Here is a 16,511-nt window from a genome sequence, read left to right on the forward strand (position 1 = left end):
GTCACTATGCAGTATATTTGCTATAACATTTTGCTATAACTCCACCTATCTCTTTCTGCTTTTGTGTATGCCTTTGAAGCCTTATCCAAAAATTGATTGCTCATGTCAATGTCCTGAAGTGTCCCTGTGCTTTCCAGTTCTGAATTTCTCTCTAGTCTATCCTCTTTGAGTGGATTTTCCTTCAGGGGGCTACTTTCATGGCTATCCACTTTCCCATCATTATTTATTGACAGATTGCTCCATCTTCACTTATTTTCTTGGTGCCTTTGTTAAAAATTCAGTTGGAATTCCTTTGGACTTACTTGGGGTTCTTTGTTCTATTCCACTGGCTCATGTGTCTGCTGTTATACCAGGGTTACACTGTTTTGGTTAGTGGTGTTTTATAGTGCATTTTGAAGTTTGGTATTATGATGCCTATAATTTATTTTCTTAAATCTTATGGCTCAGGTTGGCTTTGATTGTGGTCTTTTGTAGTTTGATATGATTTTAGGGGTTGCTTTTTCTATTCTGGTGGAGAATTTCATTGGTGTCTTTGTTAGGATAACATTGAATTTATCAGTCACTTTGGGCAGTTTGGACATTTTAGTACTATTAATTCTTCTAATATGTGAACCTGAAGTATCTTTTTGCTTTTGGTGTCTATTTCCATTTTTTCCTCAGTGTCTTATATTTTTCATTGTATTGTTCATTTGCTTTCTTGTTTAGATTTATCCCTAGCTATTTTGTGGCTCTTGTTGAGTGGGATGTTTTAAAATCTAGGTCACCGGTGATGTATAGAAACACCACTGGGTTTCTGTATCCTGCTTTCATGTCCTGCAGCTTTACTGAATTTAATGGACATTAATCGACCACTTACTGAATACCAAACAATGCCATAAGAAGGATATTTCCATCAGAGAAAACCCCGAGAACTAGGGAAAGTGAAGGAACAATGGAGTGTAAATGACTGCTTGACACGTGGTACAGGAGGTGTAGGTGACTCAGAGGTAAGAGCTTCCCGAGGCACCAGGAGACATGGCTGCTTGTGGCCTGCACTTGGATTCCTGGCTTGACATCTGAGCTGAGCTAACAGCAGAGCTCATCGCCGCTGAGCTGACGTTTCTTTTACCGTCTTTCTGGAGTAAAATGGTGCCTGTCCAGTTCACGAGGGGTCACAGCGACACTGCTCAGCCCCATGCAAACGCTCAGCTTGTCAGCTGCCTTGTTCCTGCCTCTGTCTCACACCACCTGTGTGTGTACCGAAAGGAGTGGCTTTGCCCTGACCCTGCCAGCTGTCCCCTTTCTTCCGGAGAAGGAGAAGAGCCATTTCTGCTGACCCAAGTTGTCTTCTGCCATTTTACTGCTTTTCAAGAAAGCTAAGCAGAGGGGCACGCGGTGGCCACAGATGGCTTTGGGAAGCTTTTGGGAAAATGTCTCCATCTGGGGCCTCTTTCCCACCTCCGTATGCCCTGCACTCCTTTAGGAGGGAGCTGGAACTGAGCGCATCCCTCTGTGGTAACTGGCATCCATTGCAAATGTCATGGCCATTTGTTCATTGACATTCCATGGGTCTTCTACTCCCTCTCCAAGGGAAACCCAACTTGTTAGTACCTTGCAGAGTGCAGAGCCCGTGACAGATACATCTGGGGAGCAGAAGACAAGTAAAGGATGCTCTTTGCCACACTGAATGCTGGTTCTGGTTTCTCTGGGCTTATATTTGGCCCCAACCAGATGCTGAGCAAGCTTGTCAGGTTCTGCTGGCACCCTGTGCTCTCAGCCAGCCTCACTTCCTTTAGAGCTGTTTGCATCCCTGGAATTGAGAGTCTGTGTTTGTCAAATCCTTTGCTGTCCTCTGGCACAGCTTGACGCCACTTGCTCTCCAGCTGCCCGGAGACATGTTCAGTTGGTTTAAGAGCCAGGCTTCCATGTACCTGGGGGCATTCTGTTCAGGGGAATGCAGGGCCTCCTTACGCCATCCCCGGGGAAGCATCCATGGCTCCGCTGTCCTTTAAAGGTTACAGACTCACTGGGGTCCATCTTGAGACAAGCAGATGGCCTTGGACCCAAAGGTGTCTAGTGAGGAGCAGGTGTGAGGGCTTGTAATCCACATGGCACAGGGTGGGGGGGCATCACTGAGCTCTCAGAGCTGTCCTCACATGGTCAGTGAGGCATTAGGTTGAAGGGAGGAGAGGCTAGCTTTGTTCTTTGTGGCCTCAAAAGAGAGGAGTAGAGGAACAGAGAGACATTCCAGGGCTTTGGTTCAATGGAGGTTTCCAGCTGTTGTTAGCTCTACAGAGGAGAGTTGGGCTCCTTTGAGCTTCTACTAGACAACCAATTGCCAGGATGCATGAGGAGCTTTGAACATTTACAAGGCATCTAGGCTAGATTAGAAGCCGAGTCCTTCCAGCCTGGGGTTCTAGTTCTTGAAACTTTCTGGTAAATACTTAGGAGAGCAATCCTGGGGAAGGGGTGAAGCTTGGCAGTGGTGAGAATCCAGAAATACCTAAGTCTGAGTGGTGCAGACGTGCGCACATCTGGGCATGCATTCAATTAGAGGGGAGCCTGAAGAGAATGCTTTATCAGGTTCAAGCAGCATTAGGAACGGATGTGGACAGAAAGCAATTAGCCATCATCAAATATTAAAAATATCAATCAGCTCCTACTTGCTGTATGGCATCTCTAATTAGCAAAAAGTGTTTTTAAATTTTGTACTTTCAAGTAAGAGTTGTGGTAAGGGAGGCACCTTGCTGAGTCTTTAACACAATGTGTAAAACTAAAGTCGTCGTGCAAAACAAAGGGAATAATTCCGTTTTTATCACACGCCCATCTTCCACGAGAGTCAAAGCCCATCTTCAGACTCCTCCTTTCTTGTCTTCTCCTCCTTTGGATCAGCAACGACTGGACCCGGCAAGCAGTTTCTGTCACTAGGGCCCACGGAGCTGCTGCTGCCCTGCCCTGCCCAGCTCTCCTTGAGCAAAGGTCTGTGCCACCCATTGTGGCTGGACTTGAGTATCCCTGGGGTGCCCTGGTGAGAGGTCTCCTTTGGGTGTCACTTTGTCCCTTTCAAGAGGACAGGGAACTTAGTGAGAAGGGCCTTGGAGATGGTCGACATAGTGTATATTCTGTGTATATTGTCCCCGATAGCCATTGGAAATGCAATTCTGTTGTATAATAATGCTGTTCTCTGAATAGCCACCGTCAGATTAGCTGTCCCTGATTGAGAAAGTCCATCAGGATTGATGTTCCCTCTGAGAAGGAGAGGAGGGGGGAGAGCCGTTAGCCCCTCACCCCAAATTCCCACATCCCTCCCAGCCATCTGAATGTAGTTCTGCTGTGATGCCGGCAGCCTCTTCCAGTGCTAAGACTATAAAGGCTGGAGGGGGTTAACTGGTGAAGGGGTCTGTAGCTCGAGTTTTCCTGCCTTGCCCACAGTCAGGACAAATCTCTGTCACCCGCCAGTCCCACAGCCGCTCAAACCCAACCAAGTAAACACAGAGACTTTATATTGCTTTCAAACTGTATGGCCGTGGCAGGCTTCTTACTAACTATTCTTATATCTTAAATTAATCCATTTTCATAAATCTATGCCTTGCCTTGTGGCTGGTGGCTTATCAGCGTCTTCACATGCTGCTGGTCATGGCGGCGACTGCAGCCTCTCTGGTCATTGCGGCGGCTGCAGCAAGTCCTTCTGCCCTCCTGTCCTTTTATTTCTCCTCTCTGCTAGTCCCGCCTATCCTTCCTGCCTAGCCACAGCCGATCAGGTTTTATTTATTAACCAATCAGAACAACTTGACATACAGACCATCCCCCAGCACAGCAAAGTGCAGACCATCTCAAACACCTGCACTCAGGCCCACGGTCCTAATCATCCTCTATACGGACCTGCTGGGTAACGCCACAAAGAACCCAAGAAGGGCTCCCACAGGACATACAAATCATCCCACAGCAGGGGTCCATTAGGGTGGCCATCATCCATGTTGGGTGGAGACTTTTCAGCCAGGGACCCCTCACCAGTGTTCTGTAAGGAAGCCCAATAAACTCACTGGTTCCCGGGGTGAAATGTGCTGCAGTTGTAGTTTGGTTTGATCCTGGGATGTTGTGAGGAGGGAGTAGACATTGTGTGTGTCTCCCAAGGGAAGATTCATAAAAGAAATCCCAGTAGAGTGCCCTTTCAACTCTCCCCGGGCCCACAGGCTGTGCTTAGTTAGTGAGTGGTGCTGAACCCCTGGCAGAGAGATGCAGCCCAGAAGCAGTGTCTAGTTCAATGGAAGCGTTGCTTAGCTACCCACAGTCCAGTGTCTGAGGCCGTGTCTTGGGTGGCTGCAGGAGAAGGAACAGCATCTTTTAATTCAATGCAAGCCCGGCTTGAATCCCAGCCTGCCTTGATTCTGTCTTTGAACAAGTGACCTCAGCAATCTGAACTTCCATCTCCTCCTTCAAGTAATGTGTTTTCATGGGGTTTCGGGGGAGTCCACAGGCACAGAGGCTGGTTAGTGCACTGTGTGGCCCCCAGATGACAGCTGATGAGAACCAATTCCTTCCTTCCTTCCTTCCTTCCTTCCTTCCTTCCTTCCTTCCTTCCTCCCTCCCTCCCTCCCTTCTTTCCTCTCTTCCCGTCATATAAAGAAAAGGGCAACAGGGTGTTTATTGACTGTGGGAATGATTTCATTTCCTTGTTGGTGTTAGTGCTCAAGTCACAGTTTGAGGAAAGGAGGGGATGAGGGGATGGGTTTCAGGGCGCCTCACGTCACTCCATAGCTGGCATCACTTGGTAGTCAAGTTGAATGTTTGCAATGTTAGTTTCAGTTGTCTTCTAGATGATAGATGGAGATTTCAGAACCCCATAGTATGAACCAGAGGCCCACAACTCTATGCCCATTCAACACCATCGTTCTTCTTCAAGCTCAGGGTACCAGAGACCTAGCCTGTGACAACACAGAGGTGACAGAGAGAAGGGGAGTGTGTGGAACATTAGGCTTTGAAAAGTTCTGACTCCCAAGTGGCCACTGAAGGGATGGGTTGGGTGGTGACCAGAGCAGAACCACAGAGTATTGTGATCCCCCAGAGACTGAGGGCAATGGGAGAAGGAGCTCTTACTGTGGGCGAGGGTGTCTGGAGGGTGAGCGTGTGTGTTGAGAAACCAATAAAAGTTAACTTTATTTAGACTGTGGTAACGAGAAAGAGATTGTTGGGTGTGGAGGCACTTGAGTGTAGGAGGAGACAGGATACTGAGTAACCCAGATGTGCCGAGGAAAACATGTGAGTGAAGTGTGTATTTGAAATGCTTCTATTTTTTTGCCTTCAAATCAGCAGGGCAGGGGCAGTAAACATAAATAAATAAATAAATAAATAAATAAATAAATAAATAACCCAAACTAGAATACTGTCACATAAAATAAGAAAGGGTCATAAGCAGAAAACAAAACAAGGCTCCATTAATAATTTAACATCTATAAACAAGAGTAAATATATTACTACTAATAATAAAAGAAAGTTTTCAAATACTGTTCCATGCTTACGAGATGCATATCTAAAACACAGACATATGGAAGAATTAAAAATAAAGAATAGGAAAAGATATGCCAGATATATACAGAGAAAGTTAACCCAGGGGCATTGTTATTAGTAAAAATAATTTTAAGAACAAGTCTTTTAATAGCATTCAGTAGAGATAGTAAACAAAGACGTAGTGCCAAGAAGGTGGAAAAGCAAGGGACTCGTAGATGCTAATTATACAAAACTAACAGAACAAGAGAGAGCGCGGGCTATTAGAGGATATTTCATATAACGTAATGTGCCAGAATCTTGACTGGACCCATGTGATTTCAGGTGAATTAGGATGTCCCAAGCTTGTACACTAATGTCAGGAAAACACTGTACCCAAGCCGTAGAGTTCCCTAGTTGGCTTTAGCTGTCAGTTTGAAATAGCTGAGAGTCCCCCGAAAAGGGTTCAGTTGAAGGAGCCCAGGTCATTTTGCCCTGTGGGCATGTCTATGGAGGATTGCTTTGATTGTTGATGGATGCAGAAGGGGCCAGCCCACTGTGAGTGGTGTCATTCTCTGGGCAAGAGGTCTTGGGGTCTCTAAGAAAGCTAGGTAAGCATGGGTCTGGGACCGAGCCAGCAAGGAGCATTACTCCATGGTTTCTGCTTCAAGTTCTTGCTTATGTTCCTGCGTTGACTTCCCTCAGTGATGGCCTTGACCTGGAAGTGTGAGCTGAAATAAACCCTCTCTTCCCTGAGCTGCTTTTGGTCCGAGTGTGTAGCTGGAGAATTTCTCTCCAGCTCCTACATCCCACCAGTCCCGGAACCCACTTATAAAATAAAGACACAGACTCTTACATTATTTAAACTGCTTGGCCATTAGCTCAGGCCTATCATTGTCTAGCTCTCAGTCTTATATTTAGCCCTTTTCTATTAATCTATACTTTGCCACGTGGCTCAGCTTACTGGTACCTTACATCTTGCTTGTCCTGGCGGCGGCTCCAGGCAGTCTCCCTCCTCCTTCCTCCTACCTCAATTTTCCTCTCTGTTAGTCCCGCCTATACTTCCTGTCTGGCTATCGGCCAATCAGATTTATTTACATATAGCGATATCCACAGCAGAGTGTTTTTATTACAGCAACAAGCAGGATACTAGCACTGAAATGTTTGTAGTATTGCAGCGCATGTGAAATACTCAGAAAAAGTGTGTTCTGGTTACAAGATACATTTCTAACAGGATATGGTAAAAGCCAATTTCTAAGCCAATACAATAAAATTAGAAATGAAGATGAAAAGATAGAACAATGAACAGCCACACATTTTTAAACTATGTACTCTTAGTTAATCAATGTGTTAAAAGGAAATAATATGGGGGCTGGAGAGATGGCTTGGAGGTTAAGGGCCATCACTGTTCATGCAGAGGACCTGGGTTCAGTTCCCAGCACCCATGTGGTGGCTCACAACCATCTGTAACTCCAGTTCCAGGGGATCCCACACACGTTCTGGCTTCTGAGCGCATTGCATGCACATAGTGTGCATGTGTACTTTGTAGTCTAATGAGGCATTCTCAGTAAGGTGTGTATGAGATTAGGGTTTTTTTTTTATTGAAAATTTATACAACATATTCTGATCACAGTTTCCCTTCCCATCTCTTAAATCCTTCCTGCCTTACCACTCAGCCAACTCCATACCTTCTTTCTCTTTAGAAAACAAATAGGGAAAAAAATAAGCAAATAAATCAGAATTAAACAAAACCAAAAAACCAGCAAAATGGACAAGAAACACAAAACATACACACATAATACAGATGTTCACATACAAAAAAAACCAAGACCCATAAAACATAAAATCAGAAACCATAATATACAAGCAAAAAGCCAGTAAGATAAAAATTGCCCAAACATGGCAATACAAGACAAATATAATCTACAAAGACACAATTGTGTTTGCTTTGTGTTGGTCATTACTACTGTGCCTGGGGCCTACCCCTAACTGTGGTTTGTATATTTAGTGAGACTCCTTTTTTTCCATACAAAGGAAAAAAAAAAACCTGATTTTTCCTTTGCAAGCAGTTGTCACTCGGGGATAGGTTCTTGGTTGGGGATGGGAGATCTTATGTCACCCATTTTACTCAGCGTTGTACAAAGGTACCAGCAAGGAGGGAGGGAGGGAACTCTCATTTTGGAGAATCAAGGAGAACCTGGAGACAAACAGTAGAACTAACAAGAGATTCCTCAGGGCTCTCTGAGTATAGAGGAAGTCCAGTAAAACCAGCAATAGTTTATGCTATAGTAGGAAGCAGTGAGAACTTGTAATAGAAGAGCATGGTATTTGTAAGAGCAACACAAGTCAGGACACATACAACAGTGTCAATAAAAACATGTTAGCTTGTGCAGAAACTGTGCCATGGTGTCAAAGAATAGCCAAGAAAATTTGCATAAATGAAAAGTGATATTAGACTCATTGATAGAAAAATTCAATATTATTAGCATGCCAAAATACTTTTAAATTAATGTATAAGTTCAATGTAGTTCTAGTAAAAATCCTAAGAGGATATTTTTATGGAACTTGACAAGCTGATATTAAAATAAATTGGGAATATTAAAGGGCCAGAATAGCAAAGAAGACTTTGAGGAACTTTAAGAAGATTCACTCTGCCAGATATCAGGACTCATTAAAAGGAGGGTGATTAGAATGCTTGATCTTTTTGATACATTTGGACTCTGTTCACAGTGCTCTCTGCACCAACTATCAATGTGAGAATTAGCCCTAGCTGTCGTTGCCTCTCCCTCACTACCTTCCTCCCTTCCTCCCCCTCCTTCCCTCCCTCACCCCTCTCTTTCATCCTGCTTCCCTACTGTCAAGGCATCTTTCTAAGTCTGTCTTCAAAATATATTCCAGGGCCCGGAGAGATGCTCAGTCAGTAACATGCTTGTCTTGCAGTCAAGAGGCCTGAGTTTAGATCATCAGAATCCATATAAAAGTCAGGTGTGGTGGTACAGGTCTGTAAGCCCAGCACCGGGGAGGCAGAGGTTGGTAGATCCCTATGGATCCTTGGCCAGCCAGCCTAGCCCAATCCATGAGCTCCAAGTTCAGTGAGAGATCCTGCCTTAAAAAATTAAAGTGGAGGGCAACTGAGGAAGACACTTGATGTCAACATCTGGCCTCATACACATGGACACATATGTGCACATGTATACATACAAACTATACAAATACATATGTTAGTGTATATATTGTATACAGAATATATGTGTATGTGTGTATGTATGTATATATGTATGGACTTTATATGTGTATATTCCAGGGTCAAATCATGCCTTTTGACTATCTCTGCCACTGACTCGTCTCCACAACCAGAATCTCCCACCTGACAGCCAACTTCCTATTCTCAGTGTCTGTTTGTCCTGTCTGTTCTCTATAGAGAACAGCCAGAGAATCCCTAGCAAGACAACAGTTTTACTGTGCCATCCCCTGCTCAGCACTCAGCAGCATCTGTCCCTCTCTCTCAGGTAAAATTCTAGAATCCTTACATTATCTCTCAGGGCCCCACCTGATCTGCCTCACCTGCTTGGGTTCCTCTGTCACCCTCACTTCACTCAGGCCACACAGTGTCCTTCAGGTGACAGACTCTTGCTGTACTTGATCGCCCACTGCCTCGGCATCTTTGAAGTCAGCATCCTTTTAGGACTCACTTAGAACACTGTTAAATCACCCTCTCCCTTCGCTCCCATCTCTCTGAGAGTGTTCTACGCTTCTTACTTTTTAAAGTTCTTTGTTACTCTCTCTGTATCATCCATGTCTTGATTCTTATGTTTATGTTTATTCACTGAAATCTGTAGCCTAGAAAAAGGTAAGATCATGTCTATTTCTTGGTTCAGGTGCTCCAAGTGCTTAGAACACTTCTGGTATCTAGCAGACACTGCATAAGTAGTCACTGAATACATGAATGAACAAGAGTGTAGTATGGGTGCCAGGATGGAGAGATGAGTGGCATACAACAGAGATGCCCAAGAGAAAGCCATATCTATTGATGTTTGGTGTGGGGGGAGGGGAGGATGGACTATTTAGTAAGTAACTATTGACTTGGGATATTTGCTCTCCACATTAAAAAAATAAATAATAAAATTGAACACCTACTGTGTACAAATGTCCCACAACACCCTTATTTACACCTCACACAAAATTTACTTCCAGATATTCTAGTAAGTAAAATGAAGAGGAAACGTAGCTTTCTTGTTTAAGTGAACATGCATGACCACATACACTCTAAACCAAGTAATAGAATGTTTGATTATGCTGGATCCAGTAAACTCAAGCATTATTTTAATCCCTCAAGGCATTATTTCTGTCACATGCAGCTCCTCAGGGGACATTGACTGGCTGGAGCCTGACTATCTGCCCCACCAAGGGTCATTTCATGTTCCCTATTAAATATTAGCAAATTGACTCTCTTTTTACTTGTAGTTGATGTTTTGCTTATATGTTAGTTACTTTTCTATTGTTGTAATAAGACACCGCGACCAGGGCAACCCATAGAAGGAAAGGCTTCTTTGAGTTTCTGGTTCCAGAGAGAGAAAAGTCCATCACTGTCACACCTCCTTAGCCTCCCACACAGCTGGTGAGTAACTTGAGGGGCAAGCATTCAAATGCCCGAGGCAATAGGGGATATTCTCATTCAAACCACCACATTCCACTCCCTGGCCCCCATATTCTCCTGACCATCCTACAATGCAAATGCATTTAGTTCAATTTCAAAAGTCCCCAGTCTTTCACAATATCAACATTGTCTAAAAGTCTAAAATTCAGTCTTTTCTGAGACAGTCTCTTAATTATAAGCCGATGTGAAATAAAAAAGAAAATTACATGCTTCTAACATATAAGGGCACAAAAGATACCTTCCTATTCCAAAAGAGAGGAATGGAGGCATAGTGAAGACATCCTGGACCAGAGTCGTATGGAACCTTTGAAGGGCAAACTTCAAATCCTGTAGCTCCATATCCAGTGTCAAAAGCCTTAGATGGCTCCACCCTTCTGGCTTTGCTGCCTGCAACAAGCACTCTTGGGGCTGGTTCCACTCCCTGTCTGCAGCTCTCTTTGGCAAATATCTCATGGCTTCTCTGACATCTTGGAGTCTTCCAGGCAATCTAGGCTTCACTTTCACAGCTTTAAGCAGGAGCCTTTCTGGGCCTCCATGTAGAGACTCCCCCACCACATGCCTGGGCTCAGCGACTCTCCTTAACCATGGAGGAAAATTCTGCAACCATTTGGCTTGTGTGTCCTGCATGTCTCTAAAGCCAGAAGCATGTGGACAACATTCTTTAGGCCGTTCCTTTTTACAAGTTAGAAGCTGAGCTAGATGAAGTCTTACCCTGAGTGTACCCTTCCATTTATGGCAATGCGATCAGGCCTCTCTCGACCCCCTTGTCTGCAAGCCTTGGCTGCAACATTAAGGTTCCTGGTGCTCTTTTTGCTTACTGAACTGTGTATTTTGTATTTGTTTAGTCCTTTGCTCTTTTTCACTGTAGATCTACACAAGAGTGATTACTAATAACCATGTGATGGGGTCAATATTAGGCTGTCTTGATGTTTCCTCCACCAAAGAAATTAGTATGTTACTCAGGCAAGTTCTTAGGATAAGACCAGACAGCCATGTTCTTTGCCGAAATATCTCAAGAATGATCTCTAGCCCAGTTGCTGATATTGCTCTCCTTTGAGACCCCTGTAGCTGAGGCTCCACAGTCTGCACGGCTTTCAGCCCTGCTGTCTTCTAAGCTCCTACTAGGATGGTTCATTAAGCTCTGTTCAGCCACTTTTCTAGTCCAAAGTTCTTTGTGTTCCTCTATGAAACAGCACGGCCAGGTCTGTTACCACAATATCCTACTCCTGGTACCAGCTTCTAAGGCAACTTATAGAAGAGTTTATCTGAATTTCTGAGCATCCAGGTTACGGAGGGCTCGAATCCATGTTGGTGAGCAGAGCAGCAGGAGACAGGGACTAGATGCTGAGAGCAGAAGCTTGGGGCTCACTGTCTGAACTTCAAGCACAAGGCTGAGAGGAAACTGGGCAACAGTGTGAGTCCTTTTTGCTTTTGTTTCACTGAGTAGCCCTGGCTGTCCTTGAGCTTGCTCTGTAGACCAGGCTGCCCTCGAACTCAGAGCTCCATCTGTCTCTACTTCCTAAGTGCTGGGGTTAAAGGCGTGTGCCACCACCACCCAGCGAGTCTTTAAACTCAAAAATCCCACCTCCAGTGATATACTTCCTCCAATAACCCTGTTAGGATCCTGCACAGCTCAGGGTCTTGTGTCTTACGACTTTCGTCAATCAGCAGGTGCTGGCAACTATGTGGTCAGGCAATCTGTGCCTTAAAAAAGCTGGATGTGGACCCCCACTCTCTCTGTGTTCTCTCCCTGCTCCCTCTCTGCTCCCGCCATCTTTTTTTCTCTCCAGGCCTGGCTCTCTCCCCTCCTACTCTCTCCTTCTTTCTAATAAAGCTCGTTGTAACTCAGGTAGCCTGGCTGTGACTTTTCCGCCGGTAACAGCAGCTGGTGACATCTCATTCAAACCTCCACTGCTTGTCTTTAAAAGCTTATAGAACAGTCAACCCTTATCTGTGGAGGATGCTTCAAGACCTGCCTGAAGCAATAGGCCACTCTGCATGCGTTCTGTGGCTTCTATTCTGTGTGTTGGCATCCCTTTGACTACCACTCTTGAACTTTGAGGCCTTCACGAAAGCCAATAAGGGCTCTCTGAATACTACCACTGAAATACTGCCACAGTTGATCTGATTTCTGAGATGGCAAAGTCACTAATGGGTGGAGGCATAGACAGAGTGGATACACCGGACAAGGGATGGCTCATGAACTGACTGGGAAAGAATGGAGTGGTGTGAAATCTCCTCACACTACATGGGGCGGGGTACAATTTATAAACCGGGAACAGATTATTTCCGGAATTTTCTACTGGATAGTTTTAGATAATGATTTGTTAACAAGAAAGTGAAGCCACAGATAAAGGGAGACGGCTGTATCATACAGATGGATGGCCTGGACAGCCTGGGACCAACTGGGCCTGCATTGAAAGGTCAGGGAGGGATGGCGGTCAAATGGCCTTTTAAAACGCACTGCTTGTGGAAGTCCACGGCACCCTTGGGCACCATCACTGTAAGTCATGGCACAGTGCAGCACTGTTTTGTTCACAGAGCCCCGCAGATGTTAGACCCTCTATGGTCAGTGCCCTCAGCTCAGCACAACTCTTTGTACCCAGGGGGGAGCTGCCCAACTCCCTTTTTCCTTCCCCAGCTGTGCCCTGTTGTCTTGGCTAAGCCAGGACACTGCAAGAAAACCAGCTTGCCAGTGACCCCACGTGCCACGGCCATGGCCACGGCCACTCGGTTTGAAAGATGCTCAGTACACTTTATGTTTACTCCCAGCAAACAATCCATTCGACAACAGGAGAGATGATATTACAGCGGACACTCGAGGGGCATAGACTCTTACGCTGTCACTACGTGCTCTGCTTTTTAAAAATGGTTATGTGTTACATTTTTAAACTAATAGGGAGCTACTACAGGAAAAAGTGTCCCCCACCCCCAAGGGTTCACTCTGTAGCCTAGGCTGGCCCTGATCTTGCAGCAAATCTTGCTACCCCAGCCTCTCCTGTGCTGAGATTACGGGTGTGAGCCACCACACCCAGAGCCGGAAAATTCCGAAAAATAAAAAGAAGGCTTTTTTACATATGTCACTCTGATAAAACCCTGGTTACAAATTTAATACATTTCTTTCCAGTCTATTTTGGTATGATTATTTCTTTATAGTTATAATAAAAGCATGCATATAATTGTGTTTTTCCTTTTTAATTTAGCTGTAGATAATTATGATATAATCATATACATGTGGTACTATCAACATAATGGTAATTTTTACTGCATTGAATTTCATTATTTTGATTTATCACTGTTGAAAGCTATTAACCTATTTTTGCTAGATTTCTGCTCCCATTTTAATAGTAGAATATTTCTGTATACTGTAGAACTTTTTGTCCACCATCTTTTTTTAGTTACCATGTTACTTTGATTTTTTTTAAAAGTACAATAGTAGCGAATGCTGAGAATGTCATGAAGTATATATTCTTATCGTCCCATCAAAAGTCTAGCTAGTGGAGAGCTTCTGCTCCAAAGGCGTGTGCTCATTCCCTCACTTGTTTCACCTAGAACTTAAAGTGTTGATTTGGATAAAAAATGTTATTTGAACACTTGGTCGCCAGTGAGTGGTGTAGTGAGGGCTATGGAACTTTCAGGAGGCACAGCCTTGCTGGAGGAAGTATATCACTGGAGAGGGCTCTGAGGGCTTGTAGCCTCACCCCACTTCCAGTTCTTCTTGGCTTCCTGTGTGTAGTTGAAATATAATCTCTCAGCTTCCTGTGCCTGCTGCCACGCCTTCCCCACCTTTACAGATTCATCACTCTTTGGAAATGTAAGCCAAAATGGGCTCTTCCTTAAGTTGCCTTTGGTCATGGTGTTTTTTATCACAGCAACAAAAAAGTAACCAATAAAATCATATGTGGCTCATTGAAGGCATATGAAACTTGGGAGACAGAGCAGTCTTGCTTACATATGTGTGGAAATGGGTCAGAGAGCAGCAGACATCCTAAGCAGCTGGGGATCTTCCTGTAGAAGGTGGAGGTCCTGTGTTGGGGCAATGCAGCCTTTATCACGTGTGCATGTGTGCTTTGTAAAGCCAAGTCTTGGTTTGCATCAGATGGCCAAAGAGATCTAGTGACTGCTAGTCTAAACGCGGTGATGGCGGGTTGAGTTTGTTGGTTGCTTGTAGTTTCTTAGCTGCCCTGAACCCCCTTTCCAACACCTCGCCCATTTGCTAAGTAATAGAACTCACAAAATTTTACTTTTGGGGTGAGCCTTGCTTTATTACTTGCAAATTTATTGTAACTTAATATTTTTTTTAAATCTGAATGTATCTGTGAAGTTGTTAGTTGGCAATAACTGCCTCAATCTTTATTGATCTTCTATGTTTCCCCTTTTTAATCAACGCAGACTTACACATCTTTGTTACAATCATTACGTAAATTTCTATTAACTTATGAAGTAAATGTGGAAATATTCTTAAAATAGTTACCCTTTTACTATGTTATTTGGAAAAGTGTATTTTTGCTATCTTTAAATTATTTTGAGAAGTTTTAATATGGTCACTTATTATTGTTTGTGTGTGTGTGTGTGTGTGTGTGTGTGTGTGTGTGTGTGTGTGTGTGGTGTGCATGTGGAGGACAGAGCACATCTTCCTGGGCACTGGTTCTCTCCTTCCACCTGTTGAGGGCTCTTGTGGTTCCTGCTGTTCTGTACATGGTGTCCAGGGTGATTCTGCTGAGCTCAGCCCACCACCGTTTTGTCACAAGAATACTGGGATTACAGATGCGAGCCTCCACATCTGGATTTGTGGCTCTGGGGATGGAACTCCAGTCATCAGTCTCTATAGCAGGCCTGCTACATGCTGAGCCATCTTGCTGGCACTGTATTATTCTTCAGTGCTGAAACCTTTGCTTTAGATATTCTTCAGTGTTAACTCTGGGCCTTCTTGATCAGCTTCTCCGTTCCAACCGACAGGTGTGGTGACACATAGTAACCGCTTTGATTTGGATACATGATTTATCTTTGTTTTGTTCTCTGCAGGAATGGGCTGCTTCTGGGGGGCCGAGCGCAAGTTCTGGCTCTTAAAAGGCGTGTATTCAACCCAAGTGGGCTTTGCAGGAGGCTACATACGCAATCCCACCTACAAAGAAGTCTGCTCAGGTAGGGACAGTTGTTCAGTCACTGGAAGAACATGGGAGGGCTCATCCCTGCTGGTGGGTGACAAGATCTTTGAAATGCAAATATATTTAAAAATATGTATTTTTCTCTGTCTTTTTTTTTTCAACCATTTCTGTAAATATACCTCCTTGCTTCTCCCATTATAGCTTTAGAGGATAATGAACTTCCTGTGGAATGTATTTCACTTTTTTGCTGCGGGGGAAAAAAAAATCACATAACTCTTAGTTGATTGGAATAATTGTGCTTTTAGCTCAGGAAACTGGGCAGGGCTCCATTTGGCAGTTCTTTGAGGCTCACCTGGTCTCACTCACGGGACCTTAGTCACCCTGTGGAAAGTTCAGGACCAGCTGGTCTCAGATGATCTGATAGGCAGTCCGTGCTGGCTGCTGGTCACTCACTGCTGGCTGGGGAAATGGAATGTCCCAGGCTGGTGTGAGCTAATGCAAACAGTGGTGTATGTGAAGATCTGGGAACAGCAAGATGATGAGCCTTGTTCTCCTGTACCTCATTTAATATTGCCCCACTGACTGAACTGGGGCACACAGTCTAGCCGAGAGACAGTGTGTCCGCCCCACCACAGGGATGCAGGGAGATGCAAAGAAATCAAGACCATTGCTACTGTGGTCTCCACACATCTCAAATGTCTCATGCAGTAGACATATTCTGGAGGGAAATCATGAGAAGCCATGCTGTGATGCGTGGCTCTGTCAATCAATTACCACTCCTGGGTTAAGTTCCTCTCCCTGGCTGTCTATAAATAAACATTTTCTAAAGCACAACTGTATTAGTATTAGGTTCTCTAAAGAATGAATATATATACATCTATATATTCAAGGTGAGAATACATATGTATGTATATATACATTAAAAGGAGGTTTATTAGATTGTCTTATATGATATGGTAAGGCAATCCAACAATGGCTGTCTCACAGTGGAGAGGTAGAGAATCTGGTATGAGGCCGACGTCTCCACAACAGCCCCCCCTGGTGTTGGAGGCCTCGAGGAGAAAAAAAAAAGCAAGGGGTTGGAGATGACTTGAGTTTGGATCTTCAGAACCCATGTCAAAGCATCTGCAATCCCAGCAGCCCTTACCTGGAGATGGGAGGCAGAGACCAAAGAATCCATGTAAGCTGGTGTCCAGCTAGCAGGGCTTAGGAAGTAGCAAAGAGATTCTGTTTCAAACACTGGGAAAGGTGAGAACCAATACTTCAGGATTGTCCCCTGACCT

The 16,511-nt window shown here is 44.4% G+C and overlaps 1 protein-coding gene across 3 annotated transcripts in view; it reads left to right on the forward strand.

Annotated features, from left to right (window-relative positions):
• Msra (methionine sulfoxide reductase A) overlaps window positions 1–16,511 on the forward strand; it is a 327,825-nt gene that overhangs the window by 144,316 nt on the left and 166,998 nt on the right. For all 3 annotated transcript variants that reach the window (XM_028884147.2, XM_037208461.1, XM_028884149.2), the window contains exon 3: window positions 15,146–15,265. In XM_028884147.2, the coding sequence (XP_028739980.1) occupies window positions 15,146–15,265 (120 nt within the window). The remainder of the gene's footprint in view (window positions 1–15,145; window positions 15,266–16,511) is intronic.

Source organism: Peromyscus leucopus, chromosome 9, assembly GCF_004664715.2.
Source record: "Peromyscus leucopus breed LL Stock chromosome 9, UCI_PerLeu_2.1, whole genome shotgun sequence".
In the NCBI taxonomy this organism is placed as follows: Eukaryota; Metazoa; Chordata; class Mammalia; order Rodentia; family Cricetidae; genus Peromyscus; species Peromyscus leucopus.